The 15,377-nt window shown below is 46.8% G+C and overlaps 1 protein-coding gene across 1 annotated transcript in view; it reads right to left on the minus strand.

Moving 5' to 3' along the window:
* The window catches only part of LOC121005829 (ABC-type organic anion transporter ABCA8-like), a 101,241-nt gene that overhangs the window by 75,065 nt on the left and 10,799 nt on the right, over positions 1-15,377 (minus strand). The window contains exons 4-9 of the mRNA XM_040438590.1: positions 8,168-8,261; positions 7,069-7,224; positions 6,803-6,900; positions 6,427-6,650; positions 3,641-3,779; positions 2,935-3,120 (exon numbers count right to left, since the gene is read on the minus strand). Of these exons, the coding sequence (XP_040294524.1) occupies positions 2,935-3,120; positions 3,641-3,779; positions 6,427-6,650; positions 6,803-6,900; positions 7,069-7,224; positions 8,168-8,261 (897 nt within the window). The remainder of the gene's footprint in view (positions 1-2,934; positions 3,121-3,640; positions 3,780-6,426; positions 6,651-6,802; positions 6,901-7,068; positions 7,225-8,167; positions 8,262-15,377) is intronic.

Raw genomic sequence — 15,377 nt, forward strand, 5'->3', positions numbered from 1 at the left:
CAACAGGTCCAGTATTGGGTTGTGGGTGGACTGCCAGACTCAGGTACTGACCGTGAGGTCAGGTATCTGGTTAGTCTTCCCTGGGGTGGGGGAGATGTGTGGCGAAACCAACCTCGCCACTGGGTTTCGGAGGGGCCTGTTTAAAAGCCTCTTGCCTCAGGATTATGGCCCATACTAACTTTTAAACCCCTGAACCTATTCAAGTGAATTTTGGATAGGTTTGTCCCCAAGTTATACTGTTTAAATTGATGTAAGTTATATGTATGGACAATGTAAACTCACAAAGTTGTAACACTTTATAATAAGTGTAACTTGTCAGCTTGGGAGGAATATGCTGGGTGTGTTTCTATTGTGCCATTGTCCCATTGTGTGTTTAAATGGTGATGTCTGTCCTGTTGTATCCACATGTGTATTGGTGATTTGCCTTTGTCCTGAGAGATATTTGGATTGCTCCTCGGTTGTCTCCGGGACAGAGAGGAGGAAACCATGATGCATTGTGGGGATATGTTGTATCTGTCCTGTGTCGCAGTCTCCCTTCTGGTCCTCTGGGGGCGTGAACGATTGGTTGCTGTACTTACATTGTATGTGTTGTAAATTACTGATTGGTTGTATTTCAAACCCTGTGGGCAGTATTATGTTTGTGGTTTATGAATAAAAGAGGCTGTACGTGAAGTACAGTCAGACCACTGCTTGACCCTCAACACGGAGCCTTGTCTCGTTATTGGGGGGATCCGCTGTATGCTGTTGGAGACTGATTGCCAGGAGTGTAAGCTGATTCCTGTTCGTCTGCTAGCAGCTATTTGTGAGGTTCCAGTTTGGAGTGCTGTTTTGTATCCAGTTCGGGAGTTTGGTGTTCTGCAGTAGCTGGGCCTGTCTCTCAGAAAAGGGGCATATCGCCTAAACGGATTTTAACCCCTTGTCTGCTGAAACGGTCCGTTACAAGCTCTATGAAGACTCTAGATGTCACGTTTATCACATCGCTGTCACATCGCTGTATGAAGACTCTAGATGTCACATTTATCACATCGCTGTCACATCACTGTATGAAGTCTCTAGATGTCACGTTTATCACATCGCTGTCACATCACTGTATGAAGTCTCTAGATGTCACGTTTATCACATCGCTGTCACATCGCTGTATGAAGACTCTAGATGTCACGTTTATCACATCGCTGTCACATCGCTGTATGAAGACTCTAGATGTCACGTTTATCACATCGCTGTCACATCGCTGTATGAAGACTCCAGATGTCATGTTTATCACATCGCTGTCACATCGCTCTCTGAAGTCTCTAGATGTCACATTTATCACATCGCTGTCACATCACTGTATGAAGACTCTAGATGTCATGTTTATCACTTCGCTGTCACATCACTGTATGAAGACTGTAGATGTCACATTTATCACATCGCTGTCACATAGCTCTCTGAAGACTCTAGATGTCACGTTTATCACATCGCTGTCACATCGCTGTATGAAGTCTCTAGATGTCACGTTTATCACATCGCTGTCACATCACTGTATGAAGACTCTAGATGTCATGTTTATCACATCGCTGTCACATCGCTCTCTGAAGTCTCTAGATGTCACATTTATCACATCGCTGTCACATCGCTGTATGAAGACTCTAGATGTCACGTTTATCACATCGCTGTCACATCGCTGTATGAAGACTCCAGATGTCACGTTTATCACATCGCTGTCACATCACTGTATGAAGACTCTAGATGTCATGTTTATCACATCGCTGTCACATCGCTGTATGAAGACTCTAGATGTCACGTTTATCACATCGCTGTCACATCGCTGTATGAAGACTCTAGATGTCACGTTTATCACATCGCTGTCACATCGCTGCATGAAGACTCTAGATGTCATGTTTATCACATCGCTGTCACATCGCTGTATGAAGACTCTAGATGTCACGTTTATCACATCGCTGTCACATCGCTGCATGAAGACTCTAGATGTCATGTTTATCACATCGCTGTCACATCGCTGTATGAAGACTCTAGATGTCACGTTTATCACATCGCTGTCACATCGCTCTCTGAAGTCTCTAGATGTCATGTTTATCACATCGCTGTCACATCGCTCTCTGAAGTCTCTAGATGTCACATTTATCACATCGCTGTCACATCGCTGTATGAAGTCTCTAGATGTCACGTTTATCACATCGCTGTCACATCACTGTATGAAGACTCTAGATGTCATGTTTATCACATCACTGTCACATCGCTGTATGAAGACTCTAGATGTCACGTTTATCACATCGCTGTCACATCACTGTATGAAGTCTCTAGATGTCATGTTTATCACATCGCTGTCACATCGCTCTCTGAAGTCTCTAGATGTCACATTTATCACATCGCTGTCACATCGCTCTCTGAAGTCTCTAGATGTCACGTTTATCACATCGCTGTCACATCGCTGTATGAAGACTCTAGATGTCACGTTTATCATCAGATTTTTTGCAGCGTGTAGATGAGATTTTTCGTATCTCGTACAGTTTGCTTGTACTGTAAGATACGGATTTGATGCCAACAAATTGACGGCGACAAATCTGCAGCATTTCTGCTGTGTGTGAACAAGCCCTTACTTGTAAGGAGTTTTTGTTGAATGGGGCATGATAAGTATTACTCTACACTAGGGGCCTGTAGTACTAGTCGGAGAGCTCTTGTGTCACAGAAGGGCTGTTCCGACCTTTCACACTGAAGAGTCGATGTAATTGTACCCTGCGCACCTCCTATAGTTACAGCCCCAGTGACCGGCATTCAGCAGGTGGCCGCTACTCGTCACTGCTGTCGGACAAACTTCAGGCTTTGCTGGCGGGAGTCCAGCAAAGACACTTTTCCCAAATTCTGAAGGCCCTGTACACCCAGCAGACCTAGAAAAATGTCCGACAGAAGTGCTCATCCGCTGGTTGTATTTACCTCACTGATCCCAAGAGAAAAGGCGAAGGGGGGGAAGACGCACAGGAAGATTTCCAGAGGCCTCGGCAAGATTTTGAACAGCGGCAGGAGGCTCAGTATACACAGGATGAGAGCGGATGAAATGTCAACCGTCGTCGTATGGCGGGGTGTGCGGAGCAGGGAACACAGCATGAACGTAAAGCTAATCTGCAAGAAAGACGGAAGACGTTATAGCACATGCTCTGTTATCTTCTGTGCGCTTTCTGTTGTTATACCAGTCACTTGTCTCTCTTCCTTAGATCTGGCCCACAGTTCTTGGTGACGGGCATTGCCTCTTCTTCTGCTCTTCTTACCCCACAGCTTAAACTAATTCCCCTGGCACAGAGCCTGGTTGGCAGTGCCAGCACAAGGGGCCATGGCTCCTTCCCTAAAACAGCAGTGGAAAGGGGAGCCCTTCAGTATTGAGGAGGACTACTGGCCGGACCCCCACCAATCTCAGCCATTGTCCCTAACCCTGGCAAACAGCTGAACCACTGTGACCTCTTCAGGGGAAACACGGTATTACAAAGATGGCAGTCAAGTCCTCTAAAATGTAATTAACAAATTTTGTCCCCCAGTCTCTTGTTGGGTTTTACGGAGCCCCTGATCTTTTGCCACGGGAGGCTTCCCTGCGTCTGGTAAATCGTATACGATATTGTGGTTAGGGTGTAAGCATCAGCCGTCCTACCATTGAGATCCCATAGAGGAGGAACAGGAGCAGGATGACTCCATAGGAACTTTCCAGAAACACAGTATTGCTGACGGTGACAGTTATCAGATTGGCCATAATGACGACATAAACAGCGTAGAGCAGCCCCCACGATAACCTGAAAAAGCGAGAGAAGGTGACGACCAAAGGATCCTGCTGTTCCAAGAGAAGAGCACTTTGTGAGTGTGCACCTTGCAGGGGCCAACACCCCAAGAGAACAAATACCATATAATACCATATTAACCTTCCTCATCCTTAAAGGGGTTATCCCATGTAAAGTATAAAGATCATGCATCATACAGCACATGACAACCTCTTTCTAACAAAGCTCGAACCAGCCCTGCACCTCACATGGATCCAGAGATCTTCTCATTCATTGCTCTGCTAGATTTATATCAAGATGACAGCTCGAGGGGAGTGTCCTGTCTGCCGCAGCTAAGTGGGCGTGTCTCAGCTCTGCCTATCACAGCTCAGGGGGCGGTTGAAGGATGGAACTGAGCATGTGCGGCCACCTCAGTGAGCCGGACAAAGAAATAAGAAAAAATCAAACAGCAGGTGGCGCTGTACAGATACATTTCATTGAATAACTCACTAGCTTTGCTACATTTTTAAATACATGCAATTATTAAAGTATTCAGATCCAGGAGCTGGTTTGAAAACTAGAATATTTTTTGTAGGACAACCCCTTTAAGGAAGGCTATTACAGAATCCGCTGAATAAAGGGGAGTCTTGCTGATTTAGAGCTGTGGCCCCCTTACAGTGACGCTGCTGGCTGTGCAAAAAATGACTATGCCTTTACAGAGCATCTGTCACCGTGATCACCCTATAAGACCTAAGAGATCTTCACTGTGCCAGTGCATCCATGAGATTTGAGGGCTAGGTATTGGAGCAGTGAGGATGCCCAGCCCTGTCAATCTCACTGGGAGGAGGAGTGCTCTGAGAACTTGATGTTAGTCACCCTGATCAACCCTACCAGGGATTATGCCTGTAGTTAACTCTCCCAACTGCACCACAAGATCAGCACACTCCTCTCCTGAAATCCTCTGTGCTGCTAGGAGGACCCTGCTCCTTCCACTATGTAACTCTCATCCTGTGACCTCCACAAGATCAGCACACTCCTCTCCTGAAATCCTCTGTGCTGCTGGGAGGACCCTGCTCCTTCCACTATGTAACTCTTATCCTGTGACCTCCACAAGATCAGCACACTCCTCTCCTGAAATCCTCTGTGCTGCCGGGAGGACCCTGCTCCTTCCTCTATGTAACTCTCAGCCTGTGACCTCCACAAGATCAGCACACTCCTCTCCTGAAATCCTCTGTGCTGCTGGGAGGACCCTGCTCCTTCCACTATGTAACTCTCATCCTGTGACCTCCACAAGATCAGCACACTCTTCTCCTGAAATCCTCTGTGCTGCTGGGAGGACCCTGCTCCTTCCACTATGTAACTCTCATCCTGTGACCTCCACAAGATCAGCACACTCCTCTCCTGAAATCCTCTGTGCTGCTGGGAGGACCCTGCTCCTTCCACTATGTAACTCTCATCCTGTGACCTCCACAAGATCAGCACACTCCTCTCCTGAAATCCTCTGTGCTGCTAGGAGGACCCTGCTGCTTCCACTATGTAACTCTCATCCTGTGACCTCCACAAGATCAGCACACTCCTCTCCTGAAATCCTCTGTGCTGCTGGGAGGACCCTGCTCCTTCCACTATGTAACTCTCATCCTGTGACCTCCACAGGATCAGCGCACTGCTCTCCTGAAATCCTCTGTGTGCTGTGAGAACCCTGCTCCTTCCACTATGTAACTATCAGCCTGTGACCTCCACAAGATCAGCACACTCATCTCCTGAAATCATCTGTGCTGCTGGGAGGACTCTGCTCCTTCCACTACGTAACTATCAGCCTGTGACCTCCACAAGATCAGCACACTCCTCTCCTGAAATCCTCTGTGCTGCTGGGAGGACCCTGCTCCTTCCACTATGTAACTCTCAGCCTGTGACCTCCGCAAGATCAGCACACTCCTCTCCTGAAATCCTCTGTGCTGCTGGGAGGACTCTGCTCTTTCCACTATGTAACTCTCAGCCTGTGACCTCCAGAAGATCAGCACACTCCTCTCCTGAAATCCTCTGTGCTGCTGGGAGGACCCTTCTCCTTCCACTATGTAACTCTCATCCTGACCTCCACAAGATCAGCACATTCCTCTCCTGAAATACTCTGTGCTGCTGGGAGGACCCTGCTCCTTCCACTATGTAACTCTCATCCTGTGACCTCCACAAGATCAGCACACTCCTCTCCTGAAATCCTCTGTGCTGCTGGGAGGACCCTGCTCCTTCCACTATGTAACTCTCAGCCTATGTCCTCCACAGGATCAGCGCACTCCTCTCCTGAAATCCTCTGTGCTGCTGGGAGGACCCGTCTCTTTCCACTATGTAACTCTCAGTCTGTGACCTCCGCAAGATCAGCACACTCATCTCCTGAAATCCTCTGTGCTGCTGGGAGGACCCTGCTCCTTTCACTATGTAACTTTCAGTCTGTGACCTCCACAATATCAGCACACTCCTCTCCTGAAATCCTCTGTGCTGCTGGGAGGACCCTGCTCCTTCCACTATATAACTGTAAGTCTGTGACCTCCACAAGATCATCACACTCCTCTCCTGAAATCCTCTGTGCTGCTGTGGACTGTTCCTTCCTCTCTCTGCCTCCTCCTCAGTACACTCTCTACCCCACCAGGTGGCACATTACTGACAGCGTTGCCTATATGGCACTCACCAGTAAGCAGAGTCTCTGAGCCCCATCATCCTCATGATTTCTCTCAGGTCCTTATCCTCCTTGGTGATGTTCATCATCAGGATATATAGAATTGTGGAGTAACAGAGGCAGATGGCCATGACGGTGGATGCCATCTCTACAAATCTCCTTATCACTTTGGTAGATCTCATCTTTACGGCCACAGTGGAGACCATACTGGTCCAGACTGAATGATTAGTGGTCAGCTGCAAGGAAAAGGACATGCATGCTACTGTATGTACGTTCTGGAGTCATCTGCCGGAATGGCCACCATTGCACCAGCCACCCAGCTTTTGGAGAAACCTGAACAGATCCAGGGTCAGAGAAATTCAGGTCCCCAATAAACGTATTCTTTTACCTCCACAATGGCGGAGTCAATACTGGCTTGCAGCAGCAGAAACCCGTTCTTCCAGTAAAGCGATGGAAAGCATTGCATGTGGTCGTCTTCACAAGTTTCTGAAGAAACATCAAAGGGACAGATACTGGATTGGGTTGCATTCGATGAAAGAGCGATCTTTAAATGGGACGGTGAGGGCTTTACATAGTAAGCTGACCATAGACGTAGGGTGGCGGTCAGTACGGGCTCCGCTGAATGATCCCCTGTGACTTTGATGAGACACTTACCTTCGTATTGAAAGTAGTCGCTTGGGCTTGAGACGTTATTCACCTTGTACCTAATATAGTATTGAAATGTATTATCAAATTCCACTCTGACCACTGACGCGCCCGTACCGTCCTGTAGCATCTGCTCGTCACCGCGAAACTCCTGAACGGTTAGTCCTGGAAGAGGGAATTGTGGGAATATTAGGACTAATATGTATCGGTTCTACAAACGCTAACTATTAATCCAGCTTATTGATTTCTTCATTGATTTTGAGCTCTGTATAGTCTTAGGGGCATCAATGTCTATCGCTTTCCTGTTGTAGAGGAATAACTGCCTGTCCTAGAGGTGTCAACGAGTGTATCTCTTCTGTCCTAAAGGCATCAGTGTCTATATCTGCCTTGTTCTACAGTCATCAATGTCTCGGCCTACAGTCATCAATGTCTCGGCCTACAGTCATCAATGTCTCGGCCTACAGTCATCAATGTCTCGGCCTACAGTCATCAATGTCTCGGCCTACAGTCATCAATGTCTCGGCCTACAGTCATCAATGTCTCGGCCTACAGTCATCAATGTCTCGGCTTACAGTCATCAATGTCTCGGCCTACAGTCATCAATGTCTCGGCTTACAGTCATCAATGTCTCGGCCTACAGTCATCAATGTCTCGGCCTACAGTCATCAATGTCTCGGCTTACAGTCATCAATGTCTCGGCCTACAGTCATCAATGTCTCGGCTTACAGTCATCAATGTCTCGGCCTACAGTCATCAATGTCTCGGCTTACAGTCATCAATGTCTCGGCCTACAGTCATCAATGTCTCGGCTTACAGTCATCAATGTCTCGGCCTACAGTCATCAATGTCGGCCTCGCGACTTGCTTAAAGGCTATGTAGACCTTTGGGCAATTTTTTTTATTATTGCATTGTGCTTATTTTGTGCTAAAAATATTTTTTTCTGTTGGTTTTTATTAAAAATATGAAATCCTTTTTGTGTACAGAGCTGAGATGCTCTAGCAGCATCCTGTGGATTTTCTGACTTTTCCGACAGTTGGGGAGCTGACGGACTCCTTATCTCTGCTCTCTGACATTATAAACACTCATTATAGCTCAGTTCTTATCTTACTTAGGGTTATTAGAAAGTGAAGGTATCCATCCATTCTACAGTCATCAATGTCTGTCCTACATAAATTAGGCGTTGGCCGCGCGCCTTGCTTAACCTATTAAGGATACAGAGCGTACAGGTACGCCCTGATGACTGAGTCCTTAAAGACACAGGGCGTACAGGTACGCCCTGTGTATTTACGATCACCGCCGTGCGGCGGGCAGTGATCGAACTGAGTGCCTGCTGAAATCATTCAGCAGGCACTCTGTGACAATGCCGAGGGGGGTCCTGTGACCCCCCGTATCGGCAATCGCAGCAAACCGCAGGTCAACTCAGACCTGCGGTTTTCTGCGTTTCCGGGTCATTCGGGTCTCCGGTGACCCGATAACCCGGAATAGGATGGTGATCGGTGGTGTGATAATACACCACCAATCACCATCCTTAGATCCTGAGAGGTGGCGGTGACTTCACCTCTCAGGATCGCATCCTATTGGCTGGACGGGCGGACAGGGGTTAACTTCCCCCAGCTCTGCTCTCCTCCTCCACACTGCTTCCATGGAGCCAGGAGAGAGGAGCGTCCATCCACCTCTGAGCCCAGCACCCCCAGCACCCTCACGTGAGCCACCATAGTGCCATCCGGCACTCAAAAGTTTGCAGGGACAGGTTTAGGGAAAGGTTAGATTAGGCAGGGAGACTGAAGGATAGTTTTAGGGGGAAAGAAAAGTTTTTATTTTGGGGTTCACCCTGATCTGGTGTCTGGGGTCCACAGCACTCTCAGCTGTGCAACCCTAGACCACCCAGGGGTGCTGCAGCATGCCCCCCTGCCTACCACCCACCCCCGTCAGCGTTTTTTTTTTGTGTGTGTGCGCTGACTGTGGCCGGCACTCTTAGCGTCCCGCCACTGGTAGCGTATCGCCCACCCCACCGCTGATCAGCTTTGGACTGCTGATCAGCGAGTTTGAATTTTTATTTTATTTTTTCAAATTTTTGGGGCTTTAATTTTTTATCATTTTAATTTTTTTTTTCTGTTAGTTTTATACGTGAACACCCATCCTCCCAACACACACGCACACTAAATAAAGTTTTACACATACGCACACACACACACAATCCCCTATGGCCCGCCAGATGTTCTCGGCCGAGGAGGCATACGCCCTGCTTGTCTCCGATTCCGAGAGCCCCAGTGAGGACGAGGATGACCCCACTTTCCTCTGGTCATCTGCGTCCTCATCATCATCTAGGGATGTTGAGCCCTAAAGCGGCGGAGACTCCGCCAGGCGGAGCCAGGGGACCCCCATGCAGGGGACCCTGTGGCCCACACTAGTATGAGCAGCCCTGGGGCTTGTACTAGTTTTCCGGCCCACCAGATAAGTCCACCTGAGCCCCCTGCCAGTGAACTTGTCTGGTATACCCCAGAGGATTTTGAGCCCGTGATTCCTGACTTTGTAGGCCAACCAGGAATCCAGATTCGCACAGTGAACTTCACTGAATATGACTTTTTTAGTTTTTTTTCTGTGACCACTTTGTGAATCTGATGGTGGAGCAAACGAACTTGTTCGCCCAACAGTTCGTTGCTCAGCACCCGGGCTCCTTTTTGGCTAGGGCTGGTGGCTGGACGCTGGTCAGTGCAGCCGAGATGAGGACGTTTTGGGGCCTCGTGCTGCACATGGGCCTAGTAAAAAATGCAGATAATGCAGCATGTTGTGCCCCCCCCCCGAGGTGATCCTGCCTATGACCGCCTGTACAAAATCAGGCCGGTCATCGATCACTTCAGGGCCAAATTTTTAGAGGCCTATGTACCTGAAAGGGAGGTCGCTGTTGATGAGTCTCTCATTGCTTTCAAGGGGAGACTCATTTTCCGCCAGTATGTTCCCTCTAAGCGGGCGAGGTATGGCGTGAAGCTGCACAAACTTTGTGAGAGTACCTCAGGGTACACTTACAAGTTTCATGTGCACGAGGTGTGAGATTCCCGTATTGAACCCCCAGAATGTCCCCCCACTCTGGGTGTTAACGGGAAACTTGTGTGGGGCCTTATGCACCCACTGCTAGATAAGGGTTACCACCTGTACGTGGATAACTTTTATACTAGTATCCCCTTGTTCCAGTCCCTCGCCGCCAGATCCACGTCCGCTTGTGTGACCGTGCAGAAAAATCAACGCGGCCTCCCTACCTACCCCCTCCAGATACCTATACCAGGGGTGAGACCAGTGCCCTTAAGAGTGGAAACCTGTTGCTGGTCAGATATAAGGACAAAAGGGATGTCCTTGTACTGTCCACAATTCACGGCAACGGTCCTCAAGCCCGATTGTATTGTGGACTACAATCGGTATATTGGAGGAGTCGATCTCTCCGATCAAGTCCTCAAGCCATATAACGCCATGCGCAAAAACCCAGGCATGGTACAAAAAAGTTGCGGTCTACTCGGTACAGTAAAACAAAAAAAAAACATTTTTTCAAAAATTATATTATTTTGTAAAACTAAAATAAATAAACAAAAGTATACATATTAGGTATCGCCATGTCCGGAAGAACCTGAACTATAAAAATACCACATTAACTAACCCCTCAGATGAACACAATGAAAAAAATAAAATAAAAACGGTGTGAAATTTAATCTCCATTTGCCAATAACTCTTGTAGAACACCTAAAGGGTTAACAAAGTTTGTAAAATCAGTTTTGAATACCTTGAGGGGTGTAGTTTCCAAAATGGGGTAACTTTTTTGAAGTTTATACTCTAGGGGTGCATCAGGGGGGCTTCAAATGGGACAATAAACCAGTCCAGCAAAATCTGCCTTCCAGAAACCATATGGTGTTCCTTTCCTCCTGCGCCCTGCCGTGTGCCCGTACAGTAGTTTACGACCACTTGTGGGGTGTTTCTTTAAACTACAGAATCAGGGCCATAAATATTGAGCTCTGTTTGGCTGTTAACCCTTGCTTTCTTACTGGAAAAAATGTATTAAAATGGAAAATTTGCCCAAACATTTAAATTCTGAAATGTCATCTCCATTTGCCAATAACTCTTGTGGAACACCTAAAGGGTTAACAAAGTTTGTAAAATCAGTTATGAATACCTTGAGGGGTTTAGTTTCTAAAATGGGGTAATTTTTGGGTGGTTTCTATTATGTAAGCCTCACAAAGTAACTTCAGACCTGAACTGGTCCTTAAAAAGTGGGTTTTGGAAAACTTCAAAAATATTTCAAGATTTGCTTCTAAACTTCTAAGCCTTGTAATGTCCCCCCCAAAAAAAAATAGCATTCACAAAATGATCCAAACATGAAGTAGACATATGGAGAATGTAAAGTAATAACTATTTTTTGAGGTATTACTATTTATTATAGAAGTAGAGAAATTGAAACTTGGAAATTTGCAAATTTTTCAAATTTTTGGGTAAATTTGGTATTTTTTTATAAATAAGAATTAATTTTTTTTTACTCCATTTTACCAGTGTCATGAAGTACAATATGTGACGAAAAAACGGTCTCAGAATGGCCTGGATAAGTAAAAGCGTATTAAAGTTATTCACACATAAAGTGATACTGGTCAGATTTGCAAAAAATGGCCTGGTCCTTAAGGTGAAAATGAGCCCGGTCCTTAAGGGTTTAACCCCTTAAGGACTCAGCCCTATTTCACCTTAAGGACTTGGCCATTTTTTGCAAATCTGACCAGTGTCACTTTAAGTGCTCACAACTTTAAAACGCTTTGACTTACCCAGGCCGTTCTGAGATAGTTTTTTCGTCACATATTGTACTTCATGACACTGCTAAAATTGGGTCAAAAAAGTTAATTTTTTTCCATAAAAAAATAGCATTTTTACCGAAAATTTCGAAAAATTAGCAAATTTCAAACTTTCAGTTTCTCTACCTCTGTAATACATAGTAATACCCCCAAAAATTGTGATGACTTTACATTCCCCATATGTCTACTTCATGTTTGTAGCATTTTGGGAATGATATTTTATTTTTTGGGGATGTTACAAGGCTTAGAAGTTTAGAAGTAAATTTTGAAATTTTTCCGAAATCTTCAAAATCCCACTTTTTATGGACCAGTTTAGGTTTGAAGACATATTGTGAGGCTTAGATAATAGAAACCTCCCCAAAATGACCCCATTCTAGAAACTACACCCCTCAAGGTATTCAAAACTGTTTTTTCAAACTTTATTAACCCTTTAGGTCTTCCACAAGAGTTAATGGCAGATGGAGAAACAATTTCGAAATTTCTATTTTTTGGAAAATTTTCCAATATATTCAATTTTTTCCAGGAGTAAAACAAGGGTTAACTGCCAAACAAAACTCAAAATAGGTTGCCCCGATTCTGTAGTTTGCAGAAACACCCCATATGTGGTCGTAAACTACTGTTTGGCCGAACGGGAGCACATAGAAGGAGGGGAACGTCATATGGGTTTTGGAAGGCAGATTTTGCTGGACTGGTTTATTTACACCATGTACCCTTTCAAGCCCCCTGATGCACCCCTAGAGTAGACACTCCATAAAAGTGACCCCATCTAGGAAACTACGGGATAAGGTGGTTGTTGTTGTTTTGGGACTATTTTAGGGGTAAATATGATTTTTGGTTGCTCTATATTACTCTTTTTTGAGGCAATGTAACAAAAAAATTAAATTCTAAAATTGTTTCTACATTCGCTATTTAGTTTTGTGGAACACCTAAAGGGTTAACATAGTTTGTAAAGTAACTTTTGAATACCTTGAGGGGTGTAGTTTCTTAGATGGGGTCACTTTTTTGGAGTTTCTAGTCTAGGCTACATCAGGGGGGGCTTCTAATGGGACATGGTGTCAAAAATAAAACTGTCCATCAAAATCTGCCTTCTAGAAACCATATGGAGTTCCCTTCGTTCTATGCCCTGCCGTGCGGCTATATAGCCATTTACGACCACATATGGGGTGTTTCTGCAAACTACAGAATCGGGGCAATAAATATTTCATTTTGTTTGGCTGTTAACCCTTGCTTTATTACCGGCAAAAAGGATTCAAATGGAAGTTTTGCCCAAAAATGGGTGTTTTGGCACCGTTTTTATTTTATATTTTTAACACCGTTCATCCGAGGCATTTGGTCAAAAGTTATTTTTATAGCGACGACTTTTACGCACGCGACGATGCCCAATATGTATGGTTCTCAGACTTTGGAGACACTAAGCAGGCATCCTAAAAACTGCGGCCCTCCAGATGTTGTAAAACTACAATTCCCACCATGCCCTGCTGATGGCTGTAGGTTGTCTGGGCATGCTGGGAGTAATAGTTTTACAACATCTGGAGGGCCGCAGTTTGAGGATGCCTGCACTAAAACTAATATTTTTTGGGGAAAAATAAAATGTTTCCGTGTCTCCAAAGTCTGAGAGCCATAGTTTTTTATGTTCTCTAGTGAACTGTTGGGGATTATAAAAATTTAGTACTCCATGGAAGTGTGATACTCCCTGAAGCAATCGATAACGCAGAGGCCCGGATGATCGGGGCACGTGTCACATTGAGTAGTGGTGTCCTTCCGTATCCCCCTCCTGTGACACACTCTGCACCTTATTTGGGTTCGTCCCTTCTTTCCAGTATGGGGGACCACACCTGGAAAGTGTTGGCCAGGGACGATCCGGACGCCTCCAATTCCCGAGGTACTCCGGCCTGCTCTTTCCCGGTCCGAAAAGATCAGGTCCTTGAGGACTGCCTCATAGAATTGGAGGAATGTCCCTGTGCTGCCAGCGCTTCGGGATAGTACAAAGAGTTGTACATGGCAACCTGCACCAAGTAGACCGCAACTTTTTTGTACCATGCCCGGGTTTTGCGCATGGCATTATATGGCGTGAGGACTTGATCCGAGAGATCAACTCCTCCCATATACCGATTGTAGGCGACGATACAATCGGGCTTGAGGACCGTTGCCGCGGTACCTCGCACAGAGACGGGGGTGGTGCTGTTACCGTGGATTGTGGACAGCATAAGGACATCCCTCTTGTCCTTATACCTGACCAGCAACAGGTTTCCACTGGTAAGGGCACGGGTCTCACCCCTGGGGATAGGTACCTGGAGGGGGTGGGCAGGGAGGCCGCATTGATTTTTCCGCACGGTCCCACAAGCGAACGTGGATCTGGCGGCAAGGGACCTGAACAAGGGAATGCTGGTATAAAAGTTGTCCACGTACAAGTGGTAACCCTTATCCAGCAGTGGGTACATAAGGTCCCACACGAGTTTCCCGGTAACACCCAGAGTGGGGGGACATTCTGGGGGTTGAATCCGGGAATCTCGCCCCTCGTACACACGAAATTTGTAAGTGTACCCTGAGGTACTCTCACAAATTTTGTATAGCTTCACGCCATACCTCGCCCGCTTTGTGGGAATGTATTGGCGGAAACTGAGTCTCCCCTTGAACGCAACGAGAGACTCATCAACCGCGACCTCCCTTCCAGGTACGTAGGCTCTTGTACAGCCGGTCATAGGCAGGATCACTTCGGGGGGGACATGCTGCATTATCGGAATAATGCAGACATTTCCGGATGGCCTCAAACCGGGGACGTATCATGACCATACTGTACAGTGGGGTCTGGTATAGGACGTCCCCACTCCAGTATTGCCTGACACTGGGTTTTTGGACTAGACCCATATGCAGCACGAGGCCCCAAAATGTCCTCATTTCGGCTGCACTGACCGGCGTCCAGCCACCGGGTCTAGCCAAAACTGAGCCTGGGTTTTGAGCGACGAACTGTTGGGCGTACAGATTCGTCTGCTCCACCATCAGATTCACCAGTGGGTTACTGAAAAAAAACTAAAATAGTCTATTTCAGTAAACCCCACTGTGGGAATCTGGATTCCAGGATTGCCAGCAAAATCCGGAATCTCAGGCTCAAAGTCCACTGGGGGACACCAGCTAAGTTCATCGGCAGGGGGCTCCGGTGGACTTATTTGGTGGGCCGGGAAACCAGTACGAACCCCAGGGCGGCTCGTACTAGGGTGGGCCACAGGATCCCTAGCATGTGGGGGCCCCTGGCTCCGCCTGGCGGCGTCTCCGCCGCCTTGGTGGCTCATCGTCATCAGATGATGATGAGGAGGATGCGGATGATAAAAGGAACGTGGGGTCATCCTCATCCTCACTGGGGCTCTCAGAGTCGGAGGCAATCTGGGCGTATGCCTCCTCGGCCGAGAACATCCGGCGGGCCATGGGTGTGTGTGCGTGTATGTGTGCGTGTGTGGAAAACTTTATTATATGTGCGTGTGTGTGGGGGCAACGGGT

Source organism: Bufo bufo, chromosome 6, assembly GCF_905171765.1.
Source record: "Bufo bufo chromosome 6, aBufBuf1.1, whole genome shotgun sequence".
Classification (NCBI taxonomy): domain Eukaryota; kingdom Metazoa; phylum Chordata; class Amphibia; order Anura; family Bufonidae; genus Bufo; species Bufo bufo.